At 41.8% G+C, this 16,166-nt stretch overlaps 1 protein-coding gene across 1 annotated transcript in view; it reads left to right on the forward strand.

Moving 5' to 3' along the window:
• The window catches only part of ADARB2 (adenosine deaminase RNA specific B2 (inactive)), a 432,280-nt gene that overhangs the window by 386,693 nt on the left and 29,421 nt on the right, over positions 1–16,166 (forward strand). The window contains exon 7 of the mRNA XM_073334472.2: positions 12,609–12,777. Within this exon, the coding sequence (XP_073190573.1) occupies positions 12,609–12,777 (169 nt within the window). The remainder of the gene's footprint in view (positions 1–12,608; positions 12,778–16,166) is intronic.

Consider the following 16,166-nt stretch of genomic DNA (forward strand, 5'->3'; position numbering starts at 1 on the left):
GTTCCTGCGCTGGGTATATATAGAAGGACCCCCAGCTGTGGCAGTGTCCCCCGGGTGCAACCTGGACTGTGGGACCCCTGAGCCCTCCGAACCTACCAATCTGGGATGGCTCTCACACTGTGATGCTGATGTCAAGCTACAAACCTCTGGCGGACATTGCACTTACACAGCCATCCACAGGCAGGGACACACCCAACTGAGTTATATCAATGATTTCTCAATCACTCATGAACCAATAATAGTAAGGCTCCAGCCAGTTCATCCCAGCTCCCCAGCCTTGCATCCCAGAACTGTACCATCTTGCACTGATCAGAAACGTGGCGGGTATAAGCTCATTACCTAGTTCGCCACTCTGTCAAAAGGGCAGTGGACGTGCAACAACCCTTTTTAACATGAGCTGATATGTCCCAGCACTGTTTTAAACAAAATATAAAACAGATTTATCAGCTACAGAAAGATAGATTTTAAGTGATTATAAGTGGTAGGTGTAAAGGTCAGAAATAGTTACATTAAGAAAATGAAAAGTAAACACAGATTCTAAATCTTAAACTTGTCATATAAGCAAGAGTTAAATAAAACAATGTCTCACCCTGACAGGTGGTACAAACAGGTTACAGTTCCTCAATACACCAGCTAAGACTACCTTCCTGCCTGGGACCATCCTTCTCCAGTTCAAAGTCTTTCCCCAGTTCAGACATTCTTCCAGGTGTTGAGATGGGGCATAGGCTCTGACTCCATGAGTGCTCTGGGGCTGGAGCACCCATGGGGAAAAATGGTGGGTGCTGAGCACCCACCGGCAGGCCTCCTCTCTCCCCATCCCCCCAGCACCTCCTGCCCACTGCCAGGCCCTGCAGATCAGCGCCTCCCGCTCCCTCCTTGCACCCCCCACCCACCTCACTCAGCTGTTTGACGGCATGCAGGAGGCTGGGAGGAAGGGGGGAGGAGCAAGGACATGGCTTGCTCAGGGAAGTGGGTAGAACTGGCGACGAAGAGGAAGGGTGGGGGTGGAGCAGGGGCGGGAAGCGGCAGGGTGGGCTGGGGCCTTGGGTGGAGTGGGGGCGGGGCCTGGGGAAGAGCCGGAGGTTGACCATGCCCCAGGATTTTGGAAAGTTGGTGCCTCTGAGATGGGGGAGTAGGGGGGAGAGGCCAAGTCACTTCCCCTCTTTTATACTTTCTTCCAGCTTGCTGGAAAGATCTTTGCTGTTAAGTAGGGATCAGGCAGTTCCTATTGGTCAAGCAGTCTCCATTGCCTCTCTATCTTCTCTAAAGAGTCTCTGGGATAATGGATTCTTTTCTTGATGGGTGTTGATGAGCCATTAACACTGTCTGGCTATTGATGGATACTCCTTTGTTATAAGTGAAAGGCTCACTGTGGGTGTTCCCAACATATTTCAGTAACGCATATGGCAATGCCTCATAACTTCACATACAATGATAGTACACACAATCCAACAGGAAATTAATGTTCAACCGATCAAGACTTTTAAAATGATACCTCACAAGGTATACTTTGTACAGAAGATATCATAATCGTATTACCATGGTGAATATAGAGGTTCCAGGGTGTGACTTTGAGGTACAGGGTCAAACCAGCACTCTGCCAGTCAGGGTCCAGGACTGGTGTCCTCTGTCAGGGTTCAGCGTCTGCCTAGCAACTGTTAGCAGGTCTCTGGGTGACAGGTTAGAGTTTACTTGCCCCTAAGAGTTCTGTGGGACCAGGGTTTAAGACTTGTGGTTCCTGACACAAGGCACTAATGGGTATAAAGCATTCAGTATCAGATAGCCAGTGTAGGCAACTGTTATTATTACCTCATCTTTGCTTAGCCCAGTCACTGTAGCTAGTATTTTAATTTTTATTGGCTTGTGACTTTCTTGGGTACTGTTTGGTTTGCAGATTTTTTAGCAATATTATAAACAACATAATAAAGGAAGATTTCTTTTAGGAGAGAAAAAGAGAGTGTCTGTGTGTGTATGGAGGAGGATATGGAAGGGAGGGGATTCCACCAACTATCCTGGGTAGTCCCAGACTTTAGTTAAAGACAGTAAACTAGCATTCTGTGGACATGCAGAACCGATGTAATTAAAAGTTTCAGAGTAACAGCCGTGTTATAACTTACATCGACTTAAGTCTGTAGTGTAGACATGATTTGGCCAGAGCCTTAGAAAGCTTTCATGTAAAGCAAAATCTATTTGTCTGGGTCCAGGCAAGTTAATTTCCACAGCTATAATCAGATCCTAAGTTTAATAGAATGCTTGAATCACCAAAGGGAATTGCACTGTGTTTATTGATTCTGTTTTGTTTCTAGGTATTGCTGGTTTGTAAAACATTACATTCAGAAGCAATGTTCAGATGCAATATAATGGCTACATTAATCAGAAAAAGGCCACAGCTGAGAAGTCTGCAGAATAGTGGGAGGAATTTTCACACAGGCAAGCTATTTGTCCAAGTATTTGGCTGGCCCTGAAACAGTTATTTGTGAACTCATCTGGGGCTTCCTGCAGAGTGGATCAACAATATGCAAAACAGTTCATGACAAAGAATGCTCAGTCCCATCCCCCCAGGATTTGGGAATACTACTAGAGTCACAAAAGTGGAATGCAGGCCCTTTGCTAGATCCACAAAGGGATTTAGGTACCTATCTCACCCCATGTATTGTGTAGGGAGCCTGGGTGCCTAACTCAGGGCTGTGGATTCCACTAGGTGGCAGGGAGCCTAAACATTAGTTGTTGCAATGCTGCATTGAAGTCCCCTTTGTGGAGCTAGCTCCTTATGGACAAAAGGTCCCTTGACGAACATTATTCTTTTTGCTTTGATTCTAATGCATCTAGTCTGCACCATGCCATCAGGGTGTCTGCTACTGTCCAATCCAGGACATCCTGAACTCAATAATCCCTTTCTGTTTTAATCTTTAAAAAAATATATAGGGGGGTTAGTTTCTTCTTTCAGGATTTGCCAGTCATTTGCCACAGTGCATAAGCAGTAAGAGGGTTGTTGTCAATCATCCAGTACAACACATTTCGTCCAGTTTAGAAAGACATTTCTAGCATACTGGTTAAAACCCAGTGTAGTCTTAATGATGTGATCACACAAATAGCCACATTCCATAGATGAACAAAGGCAGTCCTAGGCCTGAGTTCATGGCAGTCACAGTAGGAGTCACACCTAAAGCTCAGCAGCTGAGACCAGAGGCAGATTGGTGTCTGGTGGGATTTTCAAAAGTGCTTAGGCGCACCTAAGGGAGACCTAAGTCCTATAAAAAAAAGACAGACCTGATCTGACTGTTAATGCTTTTGAGTGGGAGTAAGAAACTGATGGGGTCTAACCCCAGCTCTGACACTGACTCCCTCTGTGGTCTCACTTAGGCTCTGGTTACCTCAGTTTCCACATCTGTAAAATGGTGATGAAAGTTACCTACCTCACACAACTGTGTGAAGATCAATTAATGCTTACAATAGATCTTTGAAGATGAAAAAATCTAGAGCTATGTATTATTAATGATAATAATAATCATCATAATTCATAGATTTTAAGGCCAAAGGGGACCATTGTGATGAGCTAGTCTGATCTTCAGCATAACACTGAACTTCACGCCTAGAGGCCATAGAACTTCACCCAGTGATTCCTTCACTAAGCCTCATAACTTATAGTTTAACTGGAACATATCATGAGAGAAAGCCTTGGCCATGAAACCTGTAGACTCCAGGAATGCCAAGACACATAAGACTAGAGTTGGTTGTAAAATAGGAAAATTATTTTGTGAAAAAAATTCATTTTCTGTTTCTCATGAAATTTCGCAGGATATTTTTATTAACATGCTTACTAAACTTGCTATAGAACATTTTCAGTTATTGAAAAAATCATGTTTTCTTGGTAAAAACTAGGGTTTTGGTAAATGAAAAATGTCTCTCATGATGTTAGTAAAAATATTGATGAAAAATAGCTCGGAAATTTTCACAAAAAAATTCCATGATGTTAACGGTTTTACCAGAAAAGTTTCATTTGTTTATAAAAAGATGAGTCTTAGATGGAAAAATCTTTTAGATAGCATCTTGCTCCTGTGGTAGTGTGATTAGGAGTCTTATGGGCCTCTAGCTCCCATTGACTTCTGCCTTGTTGGCACCACAAAATCCCCACATTCTGGATGTGCTCCGTCTGAGAACTGAGTACCAGCAATTACGTTCAAAGCTGCAAAAGGATTAGTTGATCATCGGTGGCAACCATCTAATGAGTCTTTGTGACTAGCAACTAATCTCACAAAAAGTTCGCTCCTTCTGAGGCACAAATCCTAAACGGCAGCTAGAATTTTGCAGCTCCCAGAAGGCCTTTTGACAGATCTCCACACTTTGCCCCGCGGGGGCTGCTGCGCTTTCGAAGCGATGGTGCAGCACGTCTAATTTTAGATGAGAAGAGCAATTAGTAATTAAAAATAATAATCTTGAAGCATTCAAGTTGCACTTTCCTTGATTGGTATCTCCAAGCCACATGCACAGAATCTTAATTCCTCTGACAAATCTTGTGATTTCTGCTTAGATGTGCTAATACAATTCTCATCCAGAGCCGGTCTGGGTTCTCAGCATGGAAAATAATAATTATGAGGTGAGACGAACCCCACCCTGACCACAATAATTTTCATTCCTCTGGGCCCTCAGAAATAATTTACAAGCACAATAGCCAACTGTTTGTGGCTTTGATGGCAATAATTTGTTTTAAGGGACCATTAAGTAGTAGTATGTATTTACCAGCTAACAGGCCCCTGAGGGAGAGTATGTGACATGACACACATTTCATAGGATAGATATTTCCCACAATATCATGTTTGGTCTCATAAGGATAAAGCCCCATGTGAGACAGCAGCTTGTTTAGAAGTTGTTCCAAAGACACAAAAGGCCCCAATAGTTAGTATAAAGTGTTCTTTCTTTAGCAGTTAGCTTCACTCTAACATAACTCCAGCTAGGATGAGCATTTCACATACGTTTCTAGCTTTTACTAATGTAAGGAACAGAAAAGACATTGGAACAGAACTGAGGTCCCACCCTTCTAATACTTATGTGTGAAGGCATTGTTTGCTGTAACTAAATCCAGCCCTTTCAACAGATCACAGTCCCTGGTAATACTTTCCCATTCCTGGCTATTAGTCCTAAATATTGCTGACAGACCATACATGTCAAGACAAGACAAAAACCACAGTTCAATAGCAACTAATTTAAAACAGATGAGGAGAAATAAAGCAGTAGTTTCCTGTTCTATATTTTTGGATGTTTATTCATGCTGATCATCTCCCGTGAACATTCCCATCAATGTTTTTCTATATATGTGATAGATTGAATTCCATTTGTCCAGGGTTCACAGATAAGCAAACTCCCAGGAACTTCAATGGAACCAGGATTTCACACCTGAAACCAGGAGCAGTGGAAGCTCCCTAAAAGTGTGGGGCCACCGGTGCCTAAACTGTGGCCCTGCCCCCCCAGGCCTTGCCACCCTGAGGTCTCCCCCGCCCCCCAGCCCTGCACCACCTCTTCCTCTGAGGCCCTGCTCCTACACTGCCTCTTCTCCCCCAAGACCCTCGCTGCTCCTCTCTACTCCCTCCTCACCGTCACTCACCCTTACAGTGATGGAGCCATGACCCTCTGCTCCCCCCCTTGTTCCAATGCCCCTGCCTGAAACTACTGATAGATTAGAAATTATGGATCAAGTAGAAGGATTCAAGAATGCTCTCTTTAAAATTAGTGCAGAGCAAGAGAAAGATAAAATACCTCAGGTAACACCCTGAATAAAGTCAAGGGATGCCTAATTATCATCCAAAAACAGGATTTCGGCCAGGAAAGACAGAGAGGTGAGAAGAGAGTAAAGGGTTTTATCTTTAGCTGATAAAGTCATGGGCCTCTTTTTCCTAGTAAATATTGGACTGATTTTGGGGATGATTCCCAAGAATCTCCATGAGCTGTAATAATGTTGTGATAAAGCTCTCGGCCTACATTTCAAACTTGACTAATGATATTGGGTGTCACAATTTCTGGGTGCCCAACTTGAGACATCAGAAAGGGGCCTGATTTTTAGAAAATGCTGAGCACCCACCATCTACAAATCAGGCCCCTTAATATTCTCTCAAGTGGGCAGCCAAAAATTGGGACACCCAAAATCACTCTTTGGTTTTGAAACTGTAGGCCTTTTTCCTCCTTATGTGCCTGTCTCTAAAGCAAGGCAAGACCAAGAACACCTGACCACATCTGACATTCTAGCCAGCGAAGAGCCAGAGGTACTCATCCATAGCAATCAGTATGTGTTATGACTCCAACCCCAATACAAATGCACATAATACTATTGTACATTTATATAATAATACCTATATTCAGCTGTCAAGGTTCCTCCCCCACTCTGAATGCTAGGGTACAGATGTGGGGACCTGCATGAAAACCTCCTAAGCTTATCTTTACCAGCTTAGGTCAAAAAGTTCCCCAAGGTACAAAATATTCCACCCTTTGTCCTTGAATTGGCCGCTACCACCACCAAATACTGGTTACTGGGGAAGAGCTGTTTGGACACGTCTTTTCCCCCAAATACTTCCCAAAACCTTGCACCCCACTTCCTGGACAAGGTTTGGTAAAAAGCCTCACCAATTTGCCTAGGTGACTACAGACCCAGACCCTTGGATCTTAAGAACAATGAACAATCCTCCCAACACTTGCACCCCCCCTTTCCTGGGAAATGTTGGATAAAAAGCTTCACCAACTTGCATAGGTGACCACAGACCCAAACCCTTGGATCTGAGAACAATGAAAAAGCATTCAGTTTTCTTACAAGAAGACTTAATAGAAATAGGAGTAAATAGAAGTAAAGAAATCCCCTCTGTAAAATCAGGATAGTAGATACCTTACAGGGTAATTAGATTCAAAACATAGAGAATCCCTCTAGGCAAAAACTTAAGTTACAAAAAAGATACACAGACAGAAATAGTTATTCTATTCAGCACAATTCTTTTCTCAGCCATTTAAAGAAATCATAATCTAACACGTACCTAGCTAGATTACTTACTAAAAGTTCTAAGATTCCATTCCTGGTCTATCCCTGGCAAAGGCAGCATAAAGACAGACTCACAGACCCTTTGTTTCTCTCTCTCCTCCCAGCTTTTGAAAGTATCTTGTCTCCTCAATGGTCATTTTGTTCAGGTGCCAGCGAGGTTACCTTTAGCTTCTTAACCCTTTACAGGTGAGAGGAGTTTTCCTCTGGCCAGGAGGGATTTTAAAGGGGTTTACCCTTCCCTTTATATTTATGACATCAGCATTATCTTTAATCTGAAGAGCTCAAAGTACTTTTCAAACATGAATTAGTGTTAATTAGAGATGACGTTACTGCCATGCGCGAAAAGTCATATTCTGCCATCTTTACATTGAAATCCTGAGCTCTGGTTGCATAGAAAAATGCTACCCAAGATGAGAAGGGGTGGCAGAACTTGTATGCATTTCTAATTACAATTGAACTACAAAGTCATTCATATGCTAGTACTGCTTTTTCCATCGCTTTGTTCCTAACAGCCTTTATGAAGCTGTATAAACCACATTGATGAATTGAGAGTCCAGCCTCCAAAAATGCAAGATAGGCTCCCCCCCGCCCCGACCCTTCTGGAGGAAAGAACAGCTTCCAGTGAAGCACGGAAACAGAAAATGAACCTCAGAGGCAGCCACATGTGAATTTCAGACAGAACCTTACTTGTGTGATTCTGTTTCATCACCATCCATTTCCTTTGAACGCATCATCTATACATAAACATGGATTTTTTGTTTTGTATACAACTCATTTTTTCACATGCCCATGGAAAACAACACCGGAGCAAGGCGTGCACCCCAAATTAAATGGATGTTAGGGCACTATTTTAAATATGGGTTATCTGTTTCAATTTATAGGACTGTAAGTAATACCCCTGCACCTTTTTATTTCCAACATTCTCAGGAGCTTTTTTTTATGTCTAATTTTACGTCTAGCGTACCTCATAAATCCACCCCAAATTATTTTAAAATGTGTACACTTTAATTCTGGTTTGAATTGACATTTTGTTCTGGTTGAAGTGACATCCTCAGCTTCCTTCTCCCTCTGCAATTAGTTGAGATTAAGCAGTTGGAAAACCAGCATGGCAAAGCTCAGAAATGTTCAGAGTCACTGATGCTTTGATCACACTGAACAGGAGAGCAGCAATAGACTGTCGTTTGTAACTTCAAGGTACATAAATAAATAAATCTCTGAGATATTTTTTAAGTGATCTGTGGCAAAGAGTATTCCACAAGTGGCGTCACATTAATGTCTAGCAAGCAGTGTGCACTCCAAAATCAGTCCAAAACTTTAATGTAAAATAAAGGGATTCTTTGTTCAATATTTATATTTGCATACATTGCTTAATGATACAGTAAGAACTAAAACTGGGCTCATGTTCCAAAGATCAGATCTGTATCCAACCTTTAACAAAGATCCGGGTGTGGCTTTTAATAAAACAATGTTTTCTTAATACATGTTAAAGAGCAGCATATTGGAACATGTGTTTTGTTTATTCTGGTGAGGCAAACAACTTGGGACATGCAGCAGTGCACAAGGGTTTAGTCACACAGCATCCACTGAATTTAATAGCCGTTGAGCAGCTAAAATCCCTTATCAATTCTTTGGAAATGTATCCCAGGGTGAGTGTGCACAGGCAATGGTTGCCTGAATCCTATCAGCTAATTCTGTCTGCTCTCCCTCTCCCTAGGTAGAATTTGTATTAGAAAGTAACAAAGTTTGAAGATTGGGCCAGTCCATGTAAGCATTTGAAGGGTGAGATGTTTTGTGTGATCTCTTACATTTACTAAACTATGGAGATCTGTGAAAATCTGTTGCTAAATTACTGGTACTTCCAATCCAGGGCAGAAATGCCATAAAAACAGCCATTCTCATAGTCTTTTGGCCCTTCCAGCTCCAGTCCTGAAGAGCACTAGAAGGGACAAGCATGCACAAACATCAAGTTTAATGGGAAAAAGAACATTTTCCAAAGGTTTGGAACCCACAGAACAGTTGGTTTTGATTTCAATTCAAAAAAATGACCAGCAATTATTGGAGGGGCTGGTTCTTATTTTCCCTGAACTAGATTGCTCCTCCTTAATTCTCTCTGTCTGCTGATTCAGCGATGCTTTGCCCCTGGCTAGGTAACATTTACTTAGCATAATCAAAATTATATAAATGATGGGATATTCCCCTTGTCGTGTAGTCACTAAAATCTTTAGGCCACCTTGCTAATGTTGCAGGCTTTGACATACAAGAGTGAGTAAAAAGGGGGGTAGCAATTTGGTGTCTGTTTTCAACTGCTTGACTAACAGAGTGAGAATGGAGAACTATGGCTGCAAGGGAGAGGGGCTGTGGCATGGGAATTGGTGAGGGTAAGAGGAACCGGAGCAAAGTGGGGATGATGGGGAGGGAAAGGCTGGGAAGAAAGAGAACACTTTTAAAAGGAAGCGAGGACCAGTAAACATGGAACCTATATGCAGGCGTTAATATAGATTTTTATATAAATAGACCATACCAGACACAACTCTACTCTTCTTGCTGTTCTGGGTGTGCAGTCCCCCATACAGTGTTGTGTCTAAATTTTCTGTGATCATTTGGTCCTACTTCTGGTTGTGTTTGCTGTGGAGCAATGGTGCTGATTGTTTGTCCTGACTGGCCCAAATCCCATCATATCTGCCCCATGTTCCAGTTGTTTAATGACAAAAATGCGGATGCTCACCTTTTTTTGGAGATATGTGAGAAAAGACAGTTCACCTCACAGTCTCAAGAGACAAGTGGACCAGTTCTCAGACCACTCTCCCTATAACAGGAACACCAACTGGGCCCTATCGGAGGAGGCAACTTGAACAAAGAGAAGTGGTGGGATCAGAAGACAGGGTCAGTGAATATTTTTGAGGTGCTCAGTTAGTGCTGTGACGAGCACCATAGACACGAATCAGAAAAAAAACCCACAATTGCATCCCATGACAATAAAGACAAAATGTTAGCTGTATTGTGGGGGGAGAGGGGAATCATGCTGCTACTGGCATAGCATTTCGTGTGGAAATAGCGTAGGCAGACCCCTTAAAGAGCTGGGATGTAGCAGAGCCTGTCCTTGAATTAATATTTTTAAAACACAAGAAAACGAAGAGCAAATGATCACAGGAGGATCGGCCGACGTAGCTGCTGGCAGGTCACAGCTGACGCTGCTGTTCTACATGTGTTTGCTGCACTTGCTAATCCCAGTGTTCTGAAGCAATTTATTTTTCCATTGCTTTTTTGTAAATAATCCATTGGCACCAGCCAAAGTCAATCAATTGCTTCAGCTCACACTAGCAGCACAGGATACACTGTAACAAAGCAAACACGTTGAAAAATGACAGGAGGGAACCGGGCGCAGCGAGGGAAGGCGCACAAAGCCAGCTGCTTACTGCCAGTGGCATGATCAGCCCAGTGACTTGTCACACCTTGATTTTATTTTGTGTGATGAACAAGGTCCATACAGACCTGAAACCTGCTATATACGTGCATATAACCAGGATACTCTTACTTAGCAAATCCTACCTTTTCCATTGACACCTTACATGACATACTTGGTACAAGATTTGTTGCAATTCTATAACGGTGGTAACATCAGTGATATAAATGGTCATATTCAATCATACAGCATCACACCCCAGTGCAAAACTGATGCAGGAAGGGGTGTCTAGAGTGCATCCTAGAAACTTCCCATTCTTAGTCTTGTATTATTACAGCTTCTAACCCAATATTGAAGGTATCAGTGTATAACAGAAATGGTTCATCAAAATCATCTCTGACTAAAGAGGCTTTCTCTTTGTAAGGTCCATTATGGAAGTAACAATGTTACAGAATCCCTTTACAAACCCCCGGTAATATTTGGTCAGATCTTTAGTGGATTGGACATGCTCTTGCAGGAGTTGCAGTATAATCCCTGCATGTTTCATGTGAACTCACCAGGAGCTAATGAAAATAGCTAATTTATCCATCTAAATCTGGCAAATGTTTGGGACCCATTTAACATCAACTCAGTGTAGCTATTAATGTTCTTCACCATGTAGGTATCTGGCATTTAACTCTGAAAGCAATGCAGGGCATGCCTCAGTTTCCCTGTTCATACAGCAAATCAGGTTTGCAATGGCTTTTCTGCTGTGCAAAGTTTTAAGTTTGTTTACAGGTGCTAGGTGAAATATCAGTCTCCTCAGGCTTTCTAACATGAAGTGTGTTCTCATGTAATACAACAGCATAACCATAAGGGTTTCTAGCACAGAGTGTGTTCTCATGTACCACTCCTAACTTGTTCAAGGATTTTTCCAAAAGACCATGCTCACTGTACATTTGTGTCGCCTCTGGCTCCTCCATCTGACATTTGATGCACCAGGAACCACCCCGTTCCTTTGAGGGAAGCTTCCAGTGTTAAATGGACACCACACAAAAGTTAACACAGTCATAAGATGCACGAACATTTGGGCAGATTTACCTCTGGTTGCTGGGGAGATGTTAGTCCACACCCACCACTCCCATCCCCCGCCACCTGGCCTGCCTCATTTTGTTCCATCTATGTACAGAGCCCCCGTTATAGACATGGGGTGGCCAGAGCAGCACTGTGGAGATGAGCAGCATGTGAACCCTCTTTCACACAGGTGGGAATGTTAGATCTACAGGCCAAGGGGCTCCTCCATGCATTAAGTTTGATTTCCTTCCTCCCGACTTATGGATAAACCAGCCATCTCTGTATGATAATGGTAATGTTGCTAATGAATTTGCATGCGTACAGTAGCCTTATATCCAAATTGATCCAAAGTGCTTTACAAATTTGACTCTCTTTCGTACAAACTACACAACTACAGGTTTCATTTTGCACATTTCTGAAATGCAGCTAGCGCTGGGGTGGAGTGTGACAACTGTTTAACAGAACCTATCAACACCACACAGGAGTGTAGTATACCTTATCCAAGGGAAATTATAGGGGGAATCTTAGGCAAACAGAATATAACTACCCACGCTTTACTTTGTCAAGACACCAGGTTGGAAATTTGTAGGGACATCAATCTTGGACTTTAGTTTTACATCTCCTTCCAGGATGTTTCTTCCATTAGCATGGTACCTAACATTATGCTTTGACATTGCTTCAGTACTGAGTCAGAGAGGAAAAGCACCACCCACACTGGGTCCTCAAAGCACCTGAGTTTGTCCAGCCAGTATCAAACTGGTCTGACCATGCTTAGCTTACAAGAGCTGAGACGGGCACTGCACAACATACTGGAGGGAATAAGAAATCAGAGGGTTGCTTAAAAAGCCTCTGCATTTTTTCAATACGGTGGTGACTGTGAAAATTATCTCAATGCATGTTGTGTTAAAACCACAGATTTATGTGAAAAGCTGACAGTGCAAATCACTGAAAATATCCATTATGCTTCTCTCATGGGCTGCAACCTTATCCAATTTCCTCTTTGATTTAAAGGGCTCCATGTGTGGTTCCATGATGCAAGCTGAGGTGTCACAGACATTTTCATTCATCTTGGGAGACAATTGTACAAACATTTAATTACTGTCTTTCTATCATCACTTTTTTCTGACCCAGTGAACAGTACCAAGCACATAGTAAGAAAGTACCGGGGGCATCTACGAACGAAGATTGAGTCTGGAGAAGGAACCATCCCCGTCCGATGCCATAATGCAGTTCAAACATGGGACGGTGTATTGCTGGGAGAGCAGCTAGTCACAATGTCTTGCACAGACAAAATTGCCAGGTAATGTGAGCACCTAATTTATACATTATAAAACTGGTTGCTGTGTGGAAATGAGGTTGATGTCACAGAGGACTGTGACTACTGGTGGGGAATAAATAGCAGGTGCTGATAAACCCTAAGGAAACAATGACCCGCTTTGCATGTAAATGTAAGGCACATAAATAGGATGGAATGTAAATAGAATGTTTTTTTCCAAATTCTCCGTGGATCATTAGCTGCTCTTTAAAGTGTGACAAAAATATAAAATGTCTCTTGCAGCATTTTCACCAATCATATTTCTATATGCAAATTAAATAAAATCACCTCTGTGCTTATTGGATGATTTACCTCTGAAGTGGCAAACCAATCATGATTCAGATAAACTTATTTCATTTGCATCCTATTGCATAAAGTGCTCTAAATGATAAGAATGTTTATAGTTTCTAAAATGCAATTTCAAAACTCTGATGTCACCAGTGCTATATGAAGCCTTCTGATGAAGAATTAATCGTGAAATATGATTTTTCTTCGCTCAGGTGACTGTGATGGGTTTTTTGTTTGTTTGCTAGCTCTACTCAGTAAATAGAATGTATATTTACTAAGGCCCCCACTTAACTTGTGATATTGCGGAAATTGCGGATTCCACAATATTAGACTTCCAATGCAGTTTTGACAGGAGCCCTGCCATGCGCGGGGCTGACAGTGGGAACCCCAGGCAGCCGACAGCATAAGGGCCCGCTCTCAACGCTGGGTGGTCAACAGTGTAAAATCACAGAAAAGAAATAATGGACTTAATTACTACAAACAATAATGTCCATTATTACTTTTCTGAAATTTTCCATGGCTTGTCACAACTCAGCTGCAATTTTTTGACAATCATCCCACAATTCAAGTATGGCCTTATATAGATGTATATTAATACAGAATAGTTGCCATTAAAAAGTCAACATTTGCCAACAATTATTCCACAAGGGCATGCGAAATACCACAGCTATTTCCCATTCTAAAGTTAGGGTACTAAGTATTAGCAAATGTTGATTATTTTAAATGGCAACCACTCTGTGTGCGTATATATTTAATACACATATGTAATTATATATAATTATATGTGTGTGTGTGTTATGTATATTAAATGTACATGCATCTCTACTTGTAAAATACATTCCATCGCAGCTATAAGAAATGTAAATATTATGGGTCAAATTCTCTGCTGCCATTTTATGTATATGACTTCAATGGAGTTACATCAGAAGAGAATATGGTCATAAATATCAAAGGCCAATGTGAGCACAATGCTAGAAAAATACTACTGTTTAATGCACTTGCCCAAATTCTGCTCTGAGCTTTTCCTATACAACCCATCTGAAGTCAATAGGGTTGTACAGGCAAAACTGAGAACGGAATTTGGCCAAGAATGTGTGTGTTTCATCCAATCATAAAATAGGAGTGCTAACAGAACAAATTACAATGTATCAAAATACTCGCTCTGCAATAGGTAGATTAGTCACAAAATTACTTCTGTTTGCATGACAAAGAAAAGGCATCCTCTTCTGTAATATTTTCATGTATTCATATAGAGATAAGAGAAAACTTAAAACTGAGAGTTTCAGCAGAACTCTCCCTCTACTTTCAGATACAACTGGGCTTTCTAAATCCAAACCCACACAGACTACAAAAACTAAACAAGTTAAAGTTTCTGAATTGAAATTTTGCAGTCTCTGTGGTTTTGAATGTCAATAGACAGTAAATTAAATATCAACTCTGCAAGCAGTATTATATTTGTTATTGATGGGAATGTCAGTTTTAATATAGACTCTCGGAAGCTGTTTTCTCCAGATACTTGTTCTTTAATCCAGTATTATATCTGCTTAGAGCTTTCACTGAATCTTTGTATACCTCCATGAAACTGATTGTTACCCTGTAACTAAATGGCATTAAACCTGTAAAGGAATATTACAGATTGCCATGCAATATTCTTACATTATCAAAAGAAAACTTAGAGCCTCCCCCTTTGCTATGCTCTAATTGTTGCTGTTATTATTATTTATTTGTACAGTACCATAAATGTGCATGGCACTTAGACAAAATACAGTATTCCCTACTCTGACAAGCTAAACAAAACTATAACTTGATGAATGACAATTACAAACACTGTAGATAGGGGTCAGGGAAAACAAAAGTAACATCAATAATACTTGTTGTTATCTGTACATCAAGTGTTTGGAAGTTGTGAGACTTACATGTGATACCATATCTCTGAAGGACAGGCTTCATGGAACATGTGTGTTTTAAGGAGGCACTTGACGAAGGAAAGGGTGGAGGCATGGCAGATGGGGTGAGGAAGGGAATTCCAGTGCATACGGGGCTGCTTGGAAGAAAGTCCTGGAGCAAGAGTGGGAGAAGGAAACATCAGGAGGAGTCAGTCATGAGACTTGGGTGAAGCAAAGGGAATAAGGGAGGAGTGAAAAGAGGGTACGGCACAGAGGTAGGTTAGTGCTCTGTTGTGAAGGATCTTGAAGATGAGGACATGAAAACTGAATTTGATGTGGAAGGTAAGGAGAAGCCAGCAAAAGGAAAGAGTGGTGACAAAGGATATGAAGAGAAGCTGGGTCTGATTTTTCCAGAATTTGGATGGCTCATAAAGCCAGGGATGCGGGGGGGAAGGAGGGGGCAAAGTAAGAAGAAAGGAGGATTGAGAGGAGCAATGTGGTAGTAATAGAGAGAGAACAAGAGAGCAACTGAAAGTCGGAGCCTCTAAAGGAGGATGTGATCAACCATAGCAAAGAAAGAGGACAGGCCAAGAAGGATGGGGATGGAAAAGAGGCTTTGAAGCTTTACACTGATGGCTTTGGAGAGGGTAATGTCAGTGTGGTAGAGAGCGTGGGAGCCAGACTAGAGGGGTTCAAAGGGAGACATGGTGGAGGGAATATTGAGGTTAATGAAGTAGAGAGCACAGAGATGAATGGAAGGAGGGGAAAGAGATGCTAGTAAGAAAGGCAAGAGGAGTCAAAATAATGTTCTGGGACATTACAGTGGCACATTTGAAGGAAGAAGGGATGCTGGTAAAGGAAAGAACAAAGCACCAAGTACCAGGAAAAGTCTCATCAGCTCAGAAAAGCTCTTTTTCATTTTAGACAGTGTACTGTTCCCTCATCAGTACCCCAGCAAAATGGATTTTTCTTCAACAACCCCATACTGAACAAGTTACAATTGAGTATTGGGTGCTCCTTGGGACAGTTTTATCTAGAGTTGGGCAGAGAGCAGTGAGGGGTGGGCAGGGGATGTGAACCGTTCGTGAACTAAATACCAACTTTCAGTTCACAGTGTACACAAACCCATGATCAGTTTTGTTCACCTTGTGCAGGACCTGAAATAGGGCAGGGCAAATATAGCTTTATCCTACCTTTGCA

The sequence above is a fragment of the Lepidochelys kempii genome, chromosome 2 (genome assembly GCF_965140285.1).
Source record: "Lepidochelys kempii isolate rLepKem1 chromosome 2, rLepKem1.hap1, whole genome shotgun sequence".
NCBI lineage: Eukaryota > Metazoa > Chordata > Testudines > Cheloniidae > Lepidochelys > Lepidochelys kempii.